Source organism: Mauremys reevesii, linkage group 11, assembly GCF_016161935.1.
Source record: "Mauremys reevesii isolate NIE-2019 linkage group 11, ASM1616193v1, whole genome shotgun sequence".
NCBI classification, from domain to species: domain Eukaryota; kingdom Metazoa; phylum Chordata; order Testudines; family Geoemydidae; genus Mauremys; species Mauremys reevesii.
This window is the reverse complement of record NC_052633.1, coordinates 10,138,291-10,158,306: the sequence shown is the minus strand read 5'-3', so window position 1 is coordinate 10,158,306 and position 20,016 is coordinate 10,138,291. Positions and strand designations below refer to the sequence as shown.

General features: G+C 41.2%; 1 protein-coding gene across 43 annotated transcripts in view; it reads right to left on the bottom strand.

Moving 5' to 3' along the window:
• The window catches only part of LRRFIP1 (LRR binding FLII interacting protein 1), a 191,278-nt gene that overhangs the window by 39,031 nt on the left and 132,231 nt on the right, over positions 1-20,016 (bottom strand). For 16 of the 43 annotated variants that reach the window (XM_039493984.1, XM_039493987.1, XM_039493985.1 and 13 more), the window contains 3 exons: positions 17,263-17,307; positions 16,122-16,187; positions 10,204-10,281 (listed from right to left, as the gene is read on the bottom strand). The exons of 16 other annotated variants lie outside the window; for them this stretch is intronic. In XM_039493984.1, coding sequence (XP_039349918.1) covers positions 10,204-10,281; positions 16,122-16,187; positions 17,263-17,307 — 189 coding nt within the window. Of the gene's footprint in view, positions 1-9,019; positions 9,107-10,203; positions 10,282-16,121; positions 16,188-17,262; positions 17,308-20,016 lie in introns of those variants that run through there. 11 more of the 43 variants (XM_039493951.1, XM_039493955.1, XM_039493959.1 and 8 more) reach the window with 3 other exon arrangements.

Below are 20,016 nucleotides of genomic sequence, written 5' to 3'. Positions count from 1 at the left end.
ACTGGTAAGGCCACATGTGGAGTATTGCATCCAGTTTTGCCACCCCCACGCCCCCAGAAAGAATGTGCACAAATTGGAGAGAGTCCAGCAGAGGGCAAAGAAAATTAGTAGAGGTCTGGGGAACATGACTTATGAGGAGAGGCTGAGGGAACTGGACTTATTTAGTCTGCAGAAGAGAAGAGTGAGGGGGGATTTGATAACAGCCATCAACTACCTAAAGCGGGATTCCAAAGAGGATAGAGCTAGGCTGTTCTCAGTGGTGGCAGGTGACTGAACAAGGAGCAATGGTCTAAAATTGCAGTGGGGGAGGTCTAAGTTGGATATTTGGAAAAACTATTTCATTAGGAAGGTGGTGAAGCACTGGAATGGGTTACCTTGGGAGGTGGTGGAGTTTCCATCTTTCAAGGCCTGGCTTGACAAAGCCCTAGCTGGGATGATTTAGTTGGTATTGGTCCTGCTTTGAGCAGGGGGTTGGACTAGATGACCTCCTGAGGTCTCTTCCCACCTTAATCTTCTATGATTCTATGAAATATTTGTTTCTAAATCTTTAATGAAGCAGACAAGATCTGTAGAAACTGGCATTGTTAAATAACCCATTGTTATACTGCATGGTTGGGGTGGATCTCAAAGATGATTTATGGACAATGAGTTAAGATTCTCCAGGACAAAAACTGGACAACAACAATTAAAGAGGACATTATATTTATATCATTTGAAAGTACTGAACAAAGATATCTTCTGTGGGAGGCATTTGGAGAAGTTTTTAGGGGTCAGCTCATAAGCAGAACCTCACAGTTGAAAAAGGAGATTAAGAAAAATTAAAATCAGGAGAGATTCATAAAACCCCAGGCTCAAAAAAGTATATAAATAGTTAACTAATATTAGTGGGAAACTAAATATGTTGATGACACATGCCACTGAAGAAGCCCTTAGATGTATAAAACCAATGTTTTATGAAACAGGAAATAAAAGTGGTAAGTTACTATCTTAAACTTATAGTGATTCAAAAGCAACCATTACGCCACCAATTAATAGTCAGCAACAGAGACACACTCTAGTGATGAGTGCTACTTTTGCTGCTTACTATAAACCCAGTACTTTACATACACCAAGCTCTGAAGTGATTTAAAAATATCTGGAAGTAGCAGGCTTGCCAAAGATACATGAAATTTATAAAAAAAACTGTAGATAATAGAAGAAGAAATCCACCAAGCATGGAAAGTAGTACAATTCCAAGACCTGATGGCTCTCCAGGTGAGTTTTATAAGGTAGTTTAAAGGAGAATAGTAGGTCCTTTGAGGGATCCCTTTAGGGCCATTTTAAGCTCCAGCCTAAGGCCTGATCTAAACAATTACGTTAGAGTGACATAGGCCACATTGTGTCGACCTAATTGTGCATAAGTCTACACTTAAATTTGCCTCCCACCAATGTAAGTGCTCCATCATGCCAACAGAGTAACAGCACCTCGCCAAGTGGCATTGAGCCATGGTCCATGTACTGAAGTTGACACAGCACAAAAATAGACATCACATTACCTTTATCAACCCTAACAGTACTCCGGCAGCTATCCCAAAATGCCCAATACTGACTGCTCAGGTCACAGTTGTCAACTCCACTCTCCAGGGTGACAGAGACCAAAAGTTCCCCACACCCATTAAAACCCCACAAATTTTTGAAATGCCTTTTCCTGATTGTCCATCTTGGCAAGTACACCTAGCAGCTTTCCATTGTTGTGTGTAACTGTCCCACCAGCCATGTTGGCTACACACTTCATACAGGCTCCTGCCTGGAGTAGACAGGAAGTATTTTATCTCGGGGGCCTGTAGAGAGAAGAGGCTGTGCAAGCACAGCTATGGACCAGCCACAGAAACATGGACATCTATGAGCAGATTGTACAGGAGATGCAGGAGAAGGAGTGTGACAGGTAGCAGCAGCAGTGCCGTGTGAAAGTAAAGGAACTGCAGCAGGCATACCAGAAGGCCAGGGAGGCCGACAATCAATCTGGTGCTGAGCTGCAGACCTCCTGCTTTTACAAAGAGCTGCATGTCATATTTGGTGAACACCCCACCACCACCCTACACACCACTGTGGATACTCCAAGGCCCCTGGTGTGAACAGTGAGGAGGAGAGTCGGGGTCCTGTGACTGGGGTGGGTTTAGCTATTCCACGAGCCAGGAGCTGTTTGAGATTCCACTGCAGTCCAGTCAGAGCCAGCAGTTGAGCACAGGGAAGCCTGATGCTGGGGAAGGAACCTCAGGTAAATGTCTGATTTTATTTCCCATTACAATGATTTACTGATGCCTACCCCGCAACTTAGCAGGACACAGCTACTGATTTTTCATTAATTCAGTTGTACTAGAAGAGGCACTGGTACAATAAAGAGGTAAAGTTGCTCTCGGTTTTTCATTGCCCTGCAGAATTAGCAGAGGGGCCATTTGGAGCAGTTTATGTACACAGGGGTGTCTCTTGAATACTCTTCAGAGATCTTAGTGAAATTTCCATGGACGTATATTGCAATCCTCTCCCAAATGTTTCTAGGGATGGCAGCCTTATTTCTTCCTCCGTGGTAGGACACCTTCCTATGCCAGTCAGCAATAACTTCAGCAGACACCATTGCAGTCAACAGGCTAGCAGCATACAGGTCTGGGTGGCTTTGAGATGCCAGCAACAGCTGTGATCGCTGTGCCTTGGTTACCCTCAGAAGTAAGATTTCAGCTAAATTCACCATCTCTTGCAGAAAATGGAGCCATGATTGGGAACCTGACTCTGCAGTCTCAGTCACTCCTGCACGACTCATTTCTGCCCCATCATGCATTGCCAAAACTTCCCAAAAGACAGTGCACTGAATGGTGGCAAGATGCATATTGGGATACCTACCCATGGTGCACCACACTCCTGGTGAGTTCTTGCAGTGCTGACACAAGAAGCCAAGTATGCACGTGCACAAACAATATATTAACTGCAGCAGCTTTTATGCTGATGTAACTTGCATTGGCAAAAGTTTGTAGTGTAGAAATGCCTTCAGCTCCAGTCATCCAGAAGAGGGGACTTTTGGTATCCCCAGTTAGTTAAGAACTGACATCAGTAGAAGGCCCTTAACATTTGAACCAAGTGGAAACTGTAAACAGTGAAAGTTCAGGAAAAAGTTTTTCTTTGAGGTTACACAAAATTCTTGCCAAACAATGCTGAACTTCCAAGTTACTGTGCAACAAACAATACTATCACACAAGCAAACCGATGGAGAACAACCTAACTGCCTCCGAACTGCTCACCATACTTTTTACGGTAAAAATAATAGCTAATAAATACATGCTACAGAAAAAATGAAAGAATAAAGTGCTTGCCAAGAAAGTAATATAAATAGGAATACATCTAATAACAATGTAAAAGCTTTTTATTGTAGGACTCTATTGAAATAAATCAAAATCTATATGTTTTAATAATGTATAATACTCATCTCTACTAACAGACCACAACCTGAATGCCCATCATTTCATGGGGGGTTATGCAACAGAGGAGAAGGAAGGCATGCGGAGAGTCGTTTTCAGGAAAATTCCTATGTGCAGCATTGTAATTTGGCAAGGGGTACAAGCTGTTCTTTGTAAAATAAGCACATCACAAAGAGCTCAGAGTTCAGCCTCTTTTGAAGGTTATTTTTCAGAATAAAACCAGAGCCATGTTACAAAAGTGTCAGCACTATCAGAGGGCTGAGTGCTGCTGGAAGCCAAGCAGGGGCAGAATTCTACAAGTCCATATATGGAAGTATTGCCTATTTTTCATAAACAGTAATGAACTACTGCAGTTTTTAATACATTTGAAACTTATTTCCCTTATTCTTTCCACTTAACTAGCAAATATTTGATATTAACCCTTCAAATGTCTTGCCTCTACACATATCCAGTGCCAGCATCACCACTCTGGAACGGGGGGGATAGCTCAGTGGTTTGAGCATTAGCCTGCTAAACCCATGGTTATGAGTTCAATCCTTGAGGGGGCCATTTAGGGATCTGAAGCAAAAATCTGTCTGGGGATTGGCCTTGCTTTAAGCAGGGGGTTGGACTAGATGACCTCGGTCCCTTCCAACCTTAATATTCTATGAAGCTCTTCAAGTGTTTTACAAACATTTACTGAAGAGACCTCAATACCCTCATGAAGTTGGTTCATATTATTCCCCAGTCTGCGACAAAGAGTCAGGCCTTTAATCCAGAACTTCCAGACACCAGCCTCTTAAACTAGACCATGTATGCTTATAAATTTTGACAAAGCAGCTGCTAGAGGACCTTATGTTGTATGGCATCAGGTACTAAAAAGTCCACAGCCAGTGTGTGAATGTATCACTGAATTGCTCCTCAGCTCCGTTTCAGTGACATGTGATTCGATCATTTTCCCCATAAAAAGAAAGGGCTTATTTTCTGTTTGTTGCGACATGAATGAAATCTGAGATCACATTTTCTATTCTAAAACTAGGATAGTATTTGGTTCTTAGTGGAGTGAGCTCACCATTGGTACAATTTCACAGTTGTATTGACCTTTTCTGCTCTATAAATCCAGCACTAGAGGGCAGTCTCAAACTCATAATCAAGAACGGATTAAATAGCACCACCTCTGAGATGGACAGGACATACTATCCAATGCTGAATGAGAGATGGACAGTGATTAGATGCAAGGAATTATAAACCTACCTTAACACTGAGGAAAGAATTTTTTTATTTTTTTTTTTACTAATTTTAATAATCAGAATGTAGTGTTACTTCCTGCCTCATTGGGAAACAGTGACTGATGTAATCAAACGCTACTTAAAAGTACAGTCTAAAAGAGGTAAGTTCTATGGGCACACACAGGACCATCTTAAGGTCTTGTGCATTTCAATAATAGTTAAAATCTACCTTGCTGTAGGAATCAGCACAGAACTTTTAAAGGTTACTTACTAGCAAGAAAACCTCTGAACTTTGTCAGGTGAGGATTAGGTGTTTCTTCAGGATTCTCTGTAACTAATCTAGATAAGGAATGACTGTTAAATCAATCCTTCTTACTTAAACAAACATATCGGGAATTTCTGGAATGCAAGTCAGCACTGCAGCAGATCTCCACTCCAGACAAGCTGAAGCACAAACAGATCTGTCACTTCACTGGCTATAGCTGTCAGCTTTGGTATACCAGTAAAATTTTAAAAGTGAATGGGAAGACTGGATTGGATGAAGGCTGTGAAAATTGAGGGCAAAGTATAAAACAATTAAATTTTCTTAGAATTAAATCTACTTCTATCATCACTTGTATTCGGTCCCTCATAGGCTACCAATCCCCCCCACCTCCACCCCCCCCAAAAAAACCGGACCATTGGTCCCCACCCTTCTGAATGTCTCCAAGAAATGGGAAAAGGGACACAGCCGAACACAACAGGTAATCTGTGCTAACAAAATATGCCTTTGAATTCCAAACACGTTGTCCTCTTTTTAGCTCTGAGAAATCTTTTAACACAGATTCAGAGAATAATAGAATTGGTTTCAAAGAAGTATCTTTCAAACTACTAGCTCCTCTTAGTGATTAAAAAGTCTGAACATTTTTAAATTTCCAGACTTAATAGCATACAGTGACGCTCTCCTCTTTTCTTAGCATTTGAAAGACTAATCTACATGATCAGGATTTACCTCCAACTTTTTTTCTTAATTATTGAAGATTTATGGAAAGTGAAATCTGTCAGCATTATCCTGAAGATCTGTATTTATACAGAAAAATATGCAGTTTATTGTTATATTAACTTAATCTAGGGTACATGCAGGATATCAGAAAGCTACGTAAAAGACAATATAGACTGTTCTTCAAACTCCAGCTCACTTTGAAACATCCTTAGATTGCATATTTAAGAACAGCAGATTGAGTGGCACAGTGGTTTATGTACCAGCCATCTTCTCAATGACACTTCAAATTTGGCTCATTTATTGTGCAATATATTGGCTCACTTGACTTGAGTACACTTAAACTTGCTCATGCTATCGGACCTGAAGTCAGTTGTTTCTGTTGAATTCCACTTCATTTTCCGCATCATTGAACTAACTCAAACCCCTCCCAATTTATACATACAAAGAGATTTCTCTCTTTCTCCTGGGAGGAAGCTCCTGAAGTTTTGAGTTCAAACATCTATTGGTGCGAAGTAGGACCTCTTCACTATACCCCCCGTCCCAGCCTTCTTCCCCTTTTCCCATGTAGCTGGGGTTGCATCACCACATCGGTCTTTTCCAGGCTTGCTGGTACAATGCTTGCTTTGTGTCTACTCCATCTTACCATACATAGTTCATGCACCATTTTCTTGTTCTTCGCCCATGTACTTTAATCTCAAACATCTCCCTAACAAGATTCCTTTCATCCATCCTTTGTACACACCCATACCATTTCAGCCTCTTCTTTACAGCTTCTTTTTGATATCAAAGATCTTGGTTTCACTCCTGATGACATCATTCTGTTGTTCCTCTTTTTCTAAAAGCAAACTGCTCCTTTCCTAAAATGGGCTCCACTGTTGGACAAACACGACAATGATTCTTTCTAACATCTTCATACAATGGGACAGCAATGTAATTCCTTATTACTTTGAATGTATGTGTCACCATTTTGTTTGCATATTGGTACCTATATGGACTTTTTCCATTCTCTTGGGAGTGTCTTCTTTTTCCAAACTGCGCACAGGACTCACCTGAGCCAGCATACACGAAACTCTCTCAAGGCTTTGATAATTTCCACCATGACTTCATCTGGACCTGCTTCTTTTCCAGGTGCCATCTTCAGCAGTGCAGTCTTGATGTCTGCCTCTGACAGGTCAGAGACATCTGAGTATCGGTTCCCACAATGGTAGTGTAGCATATAAAGTAGACCTTCATTAAGTTGACCCTCAAAGTATTCTTATTGGTTATTCATATTATCACTTACTCTCATATCTATAACTATATCTCATCAATACACAGGCTTCCAAACTGGGAACCACATTCACTGGTGACCTTTACAATAATTAACTGGTACCAGATTTTATTTGTTTTATTTTCAAAAGAAATAATCAAAGTTAACAAGCCCCAAACTTATCCTGTTATCTGGATATTTTACAAAAAGAAACAAGAGGTAAGTATTTTCTAAAATTATCTCCCAAGGGAAGGCCTAAAACAACATTCAAGTTTCAGGTCCTCAGCTAGGAGATGCATAAACTCAGGGTGGGGTTTATTATGACTGGGGATGTCTACTAAAAGTGGGTGTTCATTCAAGTCATCCTCCTACTCCTCCTAAAAGCCCATATCTTCGCTCCCTAAGGGGAAGTGCTGCAGCATGTATCTGGCAGATGATAATGATTGATTCTAAGGGAATTAGCATAATTACACTGGTGTTAAACTTTAGTAAAAATGAAGTGATGCTTTGTTCAAGCAGACTCATTGCCCTTTTAAATTCACTGGAAAAATTCAAAACTTACTCCACTATATACTGAATTTTGCTATAATCTAGTTCACTATGCAGCATGTGGGTGTGGGTCACTTGCCAGAATTATCTGAGTGTATTTCCCTACCATTGTGGGGGCCTCAGGCACTGGTGTCCGAGGTCCCTCATATTCTCTGCCTGTGGATGATTTTTTTGTTTGGTTAGCTGCAAGGAAGATGCTAGATTGATGTCTCTGGAAACTGAAGTTCTATCTTTATCCACATAAGGTATACAGCACTGGCAGTACAAGCTTGCTCAAAATGCTCTACCAACATGCCTCAAGCTTAAGCCTGTGGTAGTATTTCTAGGAATTAAATCGTGTTCAATGCCTAGTCTTTCTGCAAACACCACTGTGACGGTGCGCCCCATAAGGCTTTATGGAAATATGCTTATGAATGTATATATGACTTAACTGGAATATGTTTTATGCTACGTATGCCATGTAACATATCTATGTAAAGGTTATTCATAAGCATATTTCCATAAAGCCTTATGGGGTGCACCATCACAACCACTAAGTGCCAACTGTAGCAACAGCTTTTGCAACATAGTCAGCTGTTCAGCAGCAACTGGACTCAAATCATCAACTCATCTCATTTAAACCACAACACAGCTATCAGATGTTAACTCTGGTCATTACAACGTGGGTTAGATTCAAAATGATGCCTGGGACGTGAAAATCTCTATCCAATTGTCCATTCTATGAGTCAGTTTCCCTGATCTCGTATGGTTTATCAGGTTTAAAAAAGGGTTTCTAAAAATTTAATTTTACATCTTATCTAACAGATCAAGAGATGACTTACTAAGTTATGCCCTTATTCTTTAAGAAAGGCTACATAGTCGTAATTTAGGTCTTTTCTTTACTGAGTAGGTTTATGCATATTTAATGTAAGTACTGTAGACTGAAAATACAAGTCTCTTCCATCTCAATAATTAACAGAATTTATATATAGCAGCATGATCAAGAAACAATGGGAAAGCACAGGATACCCACAGGAAGCATATACCAAACATTTTCCAAATGGAGATAAAAAGACAAATAAGCAGGCATTACTACAGTACACATCAAGGGAAAGGGAACCCATATCAGCATAGCCACTCCAAATTCACAGTTCATATACTGCTAACAACTCACAGTAAATATCAGTTTTTAACTGTACAGAGACACCCCTCTCTAACATTTTATACTAACTTTATGAAGACACAGGGTTTTGTAGCATGGTTATTATGTTGAGACAGTTTTTTTGGCATTAGATGATACAAAAGACAAGTGAAACTTATTCAAATGATCTTGTCATTTTCTGCAGAAGCCCGAATAGCTCTATTTAAATTCAACATTCTAGGCATGTTTAGTAGGTAACCTGGTGCTAAGGAACATGGAATTCTGCAGTTAGCTAAGGAGATAACATTGCTTAAAGGAGAGGTTTTTTCTGGTATACAAGTTGTCTGAAATTCTGAAATAATTAAATGTCTCTTCAAGTAAGGTCCAAAGCCTCTGTATGATATTTTTGTCTAGTAAAATGACATTTACTGGCCGGACTGCTAATAAGAATTATGGACTCACCGAGCAAGGTTCAAGGACAGCACTTTGGCAGTAATCCCAGCATCCACTATTCCAAGCAAGAGTGGAGTCCATACTGTACAAGGGTATTGCTATTGTACAGTGCATTCCCTCCCCCTCATCTTTAATAGCAGTCTTTGCTAGTAGAGCTAATCTTCCGGCTCTTGGGTGTCTGGGAACATACAAAAGATTAGGTGGGCAGAAGAGGGGTGGGAGACAGATTGGAGAAGTTAAAAAAAATATGGTATTAAAAGATTTTGGGAGAAGAAAGAACCAAATATTTGGAAAGAGGTAGAGAACAACACAGGGAAAGATAGATATACAAGGAGGTAGGAGAGAAAAGGAGGAAATAGGAAAGACTGAAACCATCACCGGGGAAAAATATGCACCATGAGCAGGTCAGAAAAAAAAGTCTAAAAGATGCAGGAGAGGGAGGGAAGTTATGTTTCAGGTAGTTAAACTGAAAGATGTTTGATTAAGTTACAAAATTATTACACTATTTATCATTCATTCATTCCTTTAAACTGCAGGGCTGTGGCAGCAGCCAGGTATTTACTACCCTGCTAGTGGAGACAGGGTAAATTTTAAGCCAGCCCCAACACCTTTGGTAACTAACAAGTACCATTATCCTCTTGACATAATTGTTGCAGAGTATCCACGTCTAGTAAACTCTGCCAAGCTCAGGCTGTTGCAGTTTTGAGTTCTGTGCTATCTGGAGCTTCACCTGCTAAGAGGCCTGTCAGCGCATACTGCGTACCTCTAACCCTGAAGAAAACCTCAAAACTGCAAGATGTGAAGATGGAACCTGCTCAGCAAGACCGCCATCATAGAATTTGCAGGATATTGGGAAAGGAATGTGTGCATATGGGGATGGCTAACTGATAGAAGAGCACATCTTAGATTGGGTATTGTTGTGTCTGGGGATGCTTCTCCAAAACTTAATATTTATTTGGTTAGAGGAGTTAGCTACAGTTCACACTGTTCCTTTGTATTTTCAGATCCTGCTCACTGATCCTTAGTTATGATCAATATTGTATTATAGATTTAATTAAACTTTCAATTGACTAGTTGTCTGACACCATGCAGTGGTGCACCACTCTTTCTGCACAAGTATAAAGCAGCCTTGGGAAACACAGGAATGAAGCAGTTGAAACGGAGGAAGAGAAAAAGAGAAGATAAGTGCTCACCACTGGACTTGCCCGAGCAGAGCTGGCTCTAGAAGATGCCCGAGATCCGGAGCCGAGGTAGCAGCTGTACTCCGATGGCTGCCCGCAAATACCCCAAGAACACAGTAAGCAGAGAGAAGAACAGGATTAGCACTGCAGCAATCTGAGCAATAGAAGAGTCAGAACACTGCCATTTCAGATTAGTTAAAAAAGGGGGACATGGAGCTGTGAAAGAAAAAAAGAGGAGGTTGAAGCTGAAGAGCAGACACCTACTTTAGACAAAAGGTCAGCATAAGCAATTGGTACAGCAAATGGACTGAGTAAAAAGGTTTTGGTTTAACTCTTACACCATGTGGAGCAGAGAGATGTTGGTACTTAATATTTTATTTGAAAGTTGAAGATATCGATCAGACATTCCTCCCATTTCTGTATGTATGGAGTGATTCCTTCCCATTCCTTCATTAGCAGATCTTACCTCCGAGCTCTGTTCAGTCCTGTGATGCTCTGGGGGTTCACCCAGACCAGTAAGGGGTTCGGTCAGCCCCTGCCCTGTAACCTTGGGTGCCTTTAGGCTGTGCAGCTTTGCTTGAGAGCCCTGATAGCAGCAGTATGCCCACAGCACAATGGTCTCACCCTGAGCTCTGACCAGCCCACTTATTCCTTGCAGGATGACTCCAATAACATTCCAGACACGAGTCTCCCCAAAACCATCTCCCCTGCAGCGTCGAGTCCCTTTTACTGCTCACTCGCAGAGGGCTAATAAATTGTTGTTTGTACTGGCTCTTTGGAGGCAGCGAACATGGTGTTACCTCTGTGAGTGCCTAGTAAGAGGACTGGATGCTGCAAGTGAGAATGTTTTGGGGCACCTCAGGTCCAGGAGGATTGTTGGGGATGCCCTACAAGGAATAAATGGGCTGGTGGAAGCACAGGGTGAGACCACTGTGCTGTGAGGATGCTGCTGGTGTCAGGGCTCTCAGCCAAAGCTGCACAGCCTAAAGGTACCCAAGGTTACAGGGCATGTGGCAAGAGAACCCCTTTTTGGTCTGGGTGAAACCCCAAAGTGTCACAAGCCCCTCACCCTCTTCTGCAATACTGTGCAGTTACAAAATGAACACTTGCTCAATCCCCAAAGCAAGAAACCTCCATGGTTGATAAGGGTTTCTTCTTGATTGGATGCAGATACTATGGTAAGAACTGTACCCTCCTATAGACTGAGAGCATCACCCCTTCAGCCTCTATCTCCTGCGGATTCTAGTCTTTCCTAAGAGCAGGTTTCCACAGAGCAAGATATAATTGACAGTGTTGACTTGAGGCTGACAGGTTTAGGCCAAAATAGTCAGACATTATCGTGTTAGTCACCACACTGACAGGCTAGAATCTGGTGAAAGTGATGAATGCAACAGTATAAAATAAGGAAGGAGTTTTACCCATTAGAAAAATCAGAATTGAAATCTCTTTTGGACTTGAATTTCTGAATTATTTATTTGACACATACTTCCACAGCAGCAATCAGACACCCTATTGCACTGCACAGTATTTTTACACACATGGATTGTCAGGTGTATATAAAGAAGATTTCAGCACATTTATAACACACTTGAGCCAAAAAAAAGGTGCTCTTTATACTCATTTCCTACAACACTGTTTCTGTCACTACAGCCTCAAAGACAACTGTGAATGTAATTTTTCAGAAATGCAATTTTGATTGTTAAAAAAAGCAGGAACTGAAATACACAAAGCATGTCCTGTTTATTGTGTCCTTCAATGATCAAAAAACCTTATGACTCATTGCATTTCAAATGCTGTTATAGACAAGACTGACTTTTTGTTGACTGCCTTGTCAATGAATGCCTATAATCAAAGATGTCATCCGAGATACAGATTTCTAAACAGTATTAACAGTGGTGTGTGTGAGACAGTATGATTTTGTAATAATATTGGTGGTTATTTTGTAAATAAGACTATTTTTGGAATGAAGTGATGACAATTTAAGCTTTAAATTTGACCTTCTAAACAACAACTATTGGGATCTGAAGAGGAATGACCTTGATGTTAAATGTAGTTTCTTTCCATTAAAATCATTTCTGAAGACAGACAACACTAAAATATACCAACTTCCGTAACTCAACTGGGCCAGTAGAGAAGCCATCCTCAACTCCTCAGCTACTGAGAGAACTGACAAGATTGAGTATCCTCAAGGTGAACAGGCCAGTGGAAGCTTGTCTACTTTGTTTTACAGGTGGGTAGCAATGCAATTTCTAGTGGAGGGTGTTGTTTTTTTCTCCTTGGGTGGATGTTTGGTTTTTGGGGGAAGTTGTGTGTGTTTTTTGCTTTGTGTTTTTAAACAAGATGTGAATTGAAGCTTATGTAGGAAAAAAACTTTCCAAGATTGGGACAAAAATGGTCCTTTCTGGAACAGAGCCATAAGCTTAACAACTGTGACTTCAAGACAGTACATTGGCAGCAGATAACAGCCAAAAAGCTATGGAAAAAGGAGAGAGGAGCACCCTGAAACCATGCTTTTCTTGATATTCTGCAGATAGTGACAAAGCTTCATGCATGTTGACTATTGAACTTCGTCTCAGAAAAGTCAGAGCAAATATCTAAGGATTCCATTCCCTTAAGAAACCTGTTAGATGAGTCTTGCTCCATCACTGCTATTAAAAATATAAATTAAATAAAACAAAAATGAAATATACTATGGGGAAAATGTAACTGCTCATACCAGTCTAATAGTGAACTATTGTTTCTCAGCTACCTCGTTTCCATTTGTTCCTCTCCTTGCTTTAGCATTTATAACCAGGTATAAAGCTGCTCTTTATATGTAAGGATCTGGTGGGAAAGCAATTTGTAAAATGTCACTAGCAAAAGAAAAAGACGGATTGCTGAGTGAAGTGCCCGCTGGTCAGTAATTTGGGGGTGAGCAAGGAAAGAAGAACTACACACCACTTTGTCCTACACATTCTCTCAGTGTGTCTGGCTAGTGAGGATGAAGACTCCAACATCCTTCAGAAAATGCTTCTTGGCAACAATTGCCCAAATGTCTCCTCCAGATATGAACAAAGCTATAAACTTCACGGCCACGCGCATAACTGTGTCAATGCAAAGCTGTAATCAAGATATTCCTCTGGAGGCAGGGGTGAAAATAACTGAAAGGACTTACTGGTATGCAGGACTGGGGTTCTGAGCAGGGGGTGGGGCCTCTACCTGAAGGGGAGGGGGTTTTAAATCCCCAGGGCCTTTAAATAGCAATTTAAATTCGGCAGTGATTTAAAGGGCTCCGGCTGCGGCAGCAGTGGCTGGGAGCCCCAGGCCCTTTAAATCACCAGCGGAGCCCATGGTAGCGGTAACTGCAGCTGCTGCTGGAAGCCCATGGCCCTTTAAATCACTGCCACAGCCCTGGGGCTCCCGGCCGCCACCGCTACCCTCAGGCTCCGGCAGTGGGGCTCTGGTGGCAATTTAAAGGGCCTGGGGCTCTGGCTGCTGCCCAGAGCCACGGGCCCTTTTAAATTGCCAGCCTGGGGAAGCTGCCCCCTGCCAGTACAGTCAGCTGTGAACCGGTTCTTGCCAGTACGCCATATAGGACCGTACTGGCTTACTTTCACCTCTGTCTGGAGGCAAAGGCTTCATATTTCAACTGTCTTGTGATTACAAAGCACCATGCTACACTAGAACTGGAGAGATTGTATTATTCACCAGTATGCAGAATCTGTGGCACAGCAGAGAGCAGAGAAGAGAATGGTACTATGGACATTAGTGTCTTTGTACAACATCCTTAGGCTTGGCAGAATTTTTTTTAAAATCATTTCCATGGATAATATCAATGTTTATTTTTATCTATTTAAATGTTCACAGTTAAGGGAAATTATGGGGGTCCAGACAATTATTTAATGACTGCAGACATTGAGATATAAAAAGTTAAAGCTTTATAACCATTAAAACACAAATTGCCAATACCATGGGTCAAAATATACAAAATAAACTCTAGTAAGTTCTCATGCAGCATTTTTCTTATTTTGTCTATCTGTATATTTCAATCAATGGAAATATTTTTGCACCTGTGTGGTCGGTGAAAGTGAATTTACTGACATTTACTGATAAAAATCTAATCCTTCCAAGCCTAAACGTTCTCCATTCAAAACGCTATGCTCCATGTCTCAATAAGATGGAGAAATCGCTCTCAGAACCCACAATAAATGAATGTTTTGCCCAAATTAGGACTGCAGGATGTGATCCTTTGAGATATTTGTCTAAATGATACACACCTCCACCCACCAAACATGACTGCACTGTGCAGGTGGCAAATCCATTGGATTACAGGCTGCTGGAACCTATCAATGGATGTTGCAACAGAGCAAAATGAAAACAAGAGAAGACCTGTGAATCAAATTGATTTGAAGGACAGAATAATATTGATAAAAATTTACAGTTCTATTAGCAAGTCATATTTTGATTGCAACGGAATGTCATGTACTGATAGAGGATAAAGTGAAATATCAGCTGAGTTAGCATTACAGAGACCATTCCCATTTATTTTTTTAAGTTAAGAACAGGATAACACTTCTAATGCATAACAGTGCATTAGAATATCTATTTTTTATTAATTACTGGTGAAAAATAATGCAAAAGGTTTAAGACTTTCACAAGGGAAGAACTGAACAATTAAGGTCTCTATTTGCATTTTCAAAGCAGGTACAATGGCAGTATAAGTTTCCTCACCCCCCCCCCCCACCAAAATGGCTCTAAACCTTACATGGGGACACTGTCTGAGAGGAGAAGGGGTGTCTTTATCTTTAGCCTGTGTTTTGCAATTGACATTAAGGGTGTTCAGAGTAATGCTGATATTTGTAAGCTGTCCACTAGTTAATGGACTAAGCCCTACCCATCCCCTAGCTCATTTAAATAAGCCAGTGAACCACCATTAAATGCTAATAAATTGTCATTTCTGACCAGAGTCAGATTTAAATGGGTAGAAGCATCACCCATAAATGATTCCTTGGGCTCTCCAGTCTCACCCTAGCACGTATTACAGACGATCCTCCTTCTAAGTCAACTGGTAAATACCATGTTACAAAAGAATGCAAGGGGAGGGGGAGATAGCTCAGTGGTTTGAGCATTAGCCTGCTAAACCCAGGGTTGAGAGTTCAATCCTTGAGGGGGCCAGTTAGGGATCTGGGGCAAAAATCTGTCTGGGGATTTGGTCCTGCTTTGAGCAGGGGGTTGGACTAGATGACCTCCTGAGGTCCCTTCCAACCCTGATTCTATGAACCTCAAACCATGACTAAGTCACAACTCTGCGCATGCTCTAAGTGAAAACATAGTAGCATGGGGATACTACATTTTTAAGCTATCTGAAGTCAGTTTATTTAAAAGTGAAATGGAACCCCAGGGAAGAAGGGGGATCTTATATAAATGTGGTTTCAGAGTAGCAGCCCTGTTAGTCTGTATACACAAAAAGAACAGGAGTACTTGTGGCACCTTACAGACTAACAAATTTATTATTCCCATATGCTCAAATAAATTTGTTAGTCTCTAAGGTGCCATAAGTACTCCTGTTCTTTATATGAATGTGGTTTTCCAGCTGATGTTTTGAATTTTCTTAACAGCAAATAAATTCAAAGGCAGAGCTAAGATTCCTTTCACCAGAAAGGGAAACCCTTTATACTGTGCCATATTGAAACCATTAGGTGATACCCCTGCACAGCGTAGTATGACAATTGCAGGTAGGACACTTAGTATTTGTCTCCAGTGGATCTACACGGAGGGAACTGTGTAGAGGTGATGCTCCCAGTCTTGTTTACATAATTCTCCACAATCAGCTATCTGGCCAGTAATCCTATACTGCCCATTGATACAGATAAAACTATGCTCTAGTAAAACAGGTTATAGTACAGAACACTGAAGACAGGCCCAGCAGAAAAATGCAGAAAACATCTTACAGCACGAGAACTAGAGGCACTATATCGACGATTCCCACTGTAAATGCTTTCATCATACAGAGACGCCTACAATTAAAAAACAGAGTCAGCACAAAACTGGTAGATTTTGGTTTTGTTTCTAATCTGGAGCATTACAAGATAGCAAAGTGCAGGACAAACAAGGGGGAGAAGGGAGGGCAGAGGAGAATGAACAAAGGTGCAGAAATAACGGGGGCATTTCCTGTATGGCATGCAAGTGAAGAATGAACCCGTCAATTCTTAGCTCCAGTGAGCTGTGAAACACTACAGAACACGTGCAGAATTAAAATGAGAAATCAAAAAGTCATCAGAAACTTCACACATTCATGCATTCTTAACAGTTCTTTTTCGAACTATCAACTTTAACACTTAAAATTACCTGCTATAAAGTGACAACATCAATTCTTATAATTTTAGTTGTGCTACACCAAATATTTCTGGGTTGGGATAGGGTAAGGAAAAGAGAAAAGTAGATTTCTGGTATATTTTATTGAAAAAGAGATATTAGTTACTACATTAATAGGAAGCTGTTGATGGGGAAGCATGTTCTAAACCACTACCACATGGTTCCATTTTAGAACACCAATGTCTGGCTCAGAAAATGCAGAGTAGGGTTTCCTATCACCATTGTAAAGACTTGAGAATGAAGTTAAACTGAGTGTGCAGCTAATACAGGAGAACAGTGGGAATGTATTCTGCAAGAAACATTACACTGTATATTTTGTTTTCAAACAAGACAAATTTTTGCCACTTTGTATAGGTCAGGATTGATGTTGCCTCTTTCTAGTCCATATTTCAGTGTCCTACATCATACACCAAAATGAAGACAGAAATGTCTTACTCCAATTAGAAATCTACAGAAGTGTTACAGATCCATAAGCAACTGTTGCAGAATTCCAATGGGAGTAAAATGTAGGACCAGCAAAACAGAGTTGACAGATTCACCATGGGCATATGTGCATTCCATTCAAATGGATCATATACCAAAAAGACAATATAGTACAATATAAATAAACTGGACCAACAAGGTAGTATCGACAAACTGCAAAGGCAAAAGACAACATGTGCATGGGTGAGTGCACAGCTTCTGCATTTGTGGTTAAAATGACAAAGCACAACAAACCCTGTAACTTCTGGCAGGCAGAACATCACTGTACAGCAAGGTGGGCTGGGGAAGACAAGCACAAACCTTTTTTATATAAAAATGGATAACAGCAAAAAGTGTTCATATTGGGATTAATCATCCTGGTCAGACGTATTCATGCTATTAAAATTTGTATGCTATAATGCAAGGAAGCTGAGTGTACAGATATTGTACTCAGTATTATGTAGAAGCAGCAAAGAATCCTGTGGCACCTTATAGACTAACAGACGTTTTGCAGCATGAGCTTTCGTGGGTGAATGCCCACTTCTTCGGATGCGTCACTTCAGATGCATCCGAAGAAGTGGGTATTCACCCACGAAAGCTCATGCTGCAAAACGTCTGTTAGTCTATAAGGTGCCACAGGATTCTTTGCTGCTTCTACAGAACCAGACTAACACGGCTACCCCTCTGATACTCAGTATTATGTATTAACCATCTGTGCTTAAAAACCTGAAAGTTCAAGTCCAAACAAAGACTAAGTATAAAGTAGACATATGCATGTTTCCTACAGGAAGGGAGGATATCAGAGTGTGCAGAAACAAAACCGAACAACTTATTTTAGTCACTAATCCTCTCCTTCTGTCTAAGAGAAAGACCTATATGTAAGGCTACGATTTTTTATTTTGTCATGGAGGTCACAGAAGTCACAGAAACCGTGCCTTCCAAAGACCTCCATGACTTCAGCCCGCAGGCGGCTGGGAGCTACAGGGTCATCTCAGGCATCAAGGGGGACCCCGCTGCCCCCGACCATCGTGTGGGACCCCACAGCTCCAAGCTGAGGGGAAAGGAAGACGCTGGGGCTCTGAGCCCCCATGGGTTGTGGGGGCCCCCGGAGCTCCGAGCCGGCCCCCACAGCTACTGAGCGGCTCCCCATTTTGTCATAGATATTTTTAGTAAAAGTCAGGGACAGGTCACGGGCTTCTGTGAATTTTTCTTTATTGCCCGTGACCTGTCCCTGACTTTTACTAAAAATATCCATGACAAAATCTTAGCCTTGCCTGTATGTACAGCAGTCAGAAGGAGAGCTTATGACCATTCTGGTTTCAGTCAAAGCCAGCAATTCAGAAACATAAGTAACTTTGGTACAATACCCACAGACAGGAAAATTATGAAGGTAGATTTTTAAAATTCTCCAGACAGTTTTGAACTATCTGTGACCATTTTATTATTGAACAGAAAGCAACAAAATCTAATTATTCAGACTCAGGATGGACAATTCTGCATACATTATAAGATTGGATACCATAAAATAAAAGCAACAGGGAAGTGCATTCACAAAAGACACTACAGTTAGTAATACACATTCCCAGGAGGTGAGAGTTAAGTTCAGAGTGCACACACAGCAAAACTACACAAGGCACAATACGGATACATTAACAACACCCTCACCCAGCCAGACACTCTACTTTGCCTGCATGCAGAAAAGACAATTCAACCTCCAAGAGGATTTTAAGGCCTTATGCTTAGTGATTTTCTTGCACCAGTATAAAAATAATTTGCCTTGTAAATTACACAGAGTGGGAAGGGGGAGGGTTGCAGCTTCATCTCACATGTGCCAAGAGGAAATAGACTGGCAAGGTGAGCAGAGGAGTGGTCTCAGCTAAGATAAACTACTAATATTTAATGGGGATTTTGCAGTCTTTTCCAAGACAAAATTTATGACAATTGTCAAAAGCAAAAACAAAACAATTCCAGGAAAAGGAGAGGCACAGATCAACATCATGACCTGTCTTAAACAGATCTCTGTTTCCCATTCCAGACATAAATTTAAAAATGTACAAAGAAAATGCGTAACAAAACACAAGCCCTAGAAACTCTTGGCAACCAGACCGACAAGAGTGTCATTACTTCACTCCAAGGTCCTATCATTATTTGTGTGAATATAGGAGGTTGTATTGTCCAGGTGAACTCAAAACAAAAAAACGTCAAGGTTAGAGGGAAACAGACAGTGACAGACCCTATTTCCATTCTGGGAAGAATGCTGGGATTTGGAAGTAAAGTCACTGTTGTGAAGACCAAGGTCACAGTAGTAGAAACCCTGTATCAGCAGGAAGAAAAACCTGAGAACTCTGCATAATGTGAATGAATTGTCAAATTTTGTATTAATTCCTTTAAATTAGGATGGCGGTTCTCAAACTTCATTGCACCATGACCCCTTTCTGACAACAAAAATTACTACACGACCTCAGGAGTGGGGAACAAAGCCTGAGCCCGCCCAAGCCCTGCTGCCCTGGGCAGGGGGCCAACACCGAAAGGCTTTAGTCCTGGGGCGGGGCGGGGGAGAGGCCTGTAACCTGAGCCCTACCATCCAGGGCTGAAGCCCTCAGCTTTCAGCTCCAGCCCCAGGCGGTGGGGCCTTTTGCTTTGGCCCCGGGAGTTAAGCTGACCTAGCCCCCAGAGCAGAACACACTAGGTCGATAGAAAAATCTTTCAACTGACCTAGCTACCATCTCACACGGAAGTGGAATACTTACACCAATAGGCGAACCCCTCCCATTGGCACAGGATGTGTATACACTGAAGCACTACAGCGGCGCAGCTGTGACATTTCAAGTATAGACAAGCCCTCAGGCACGTAAGCACTTAGACGCTTGAAAATTTGACCTCACGTGAAAGAACATATTACTCTCATCCACTATATCCTCCAGTTTAATGCTTAAAAGCTCTGAAGCCTAGTCGAAAAAAATCTAAGAATACCATTTCTCACAGTGTCTTGTCCTTGTGCAGAGGAAT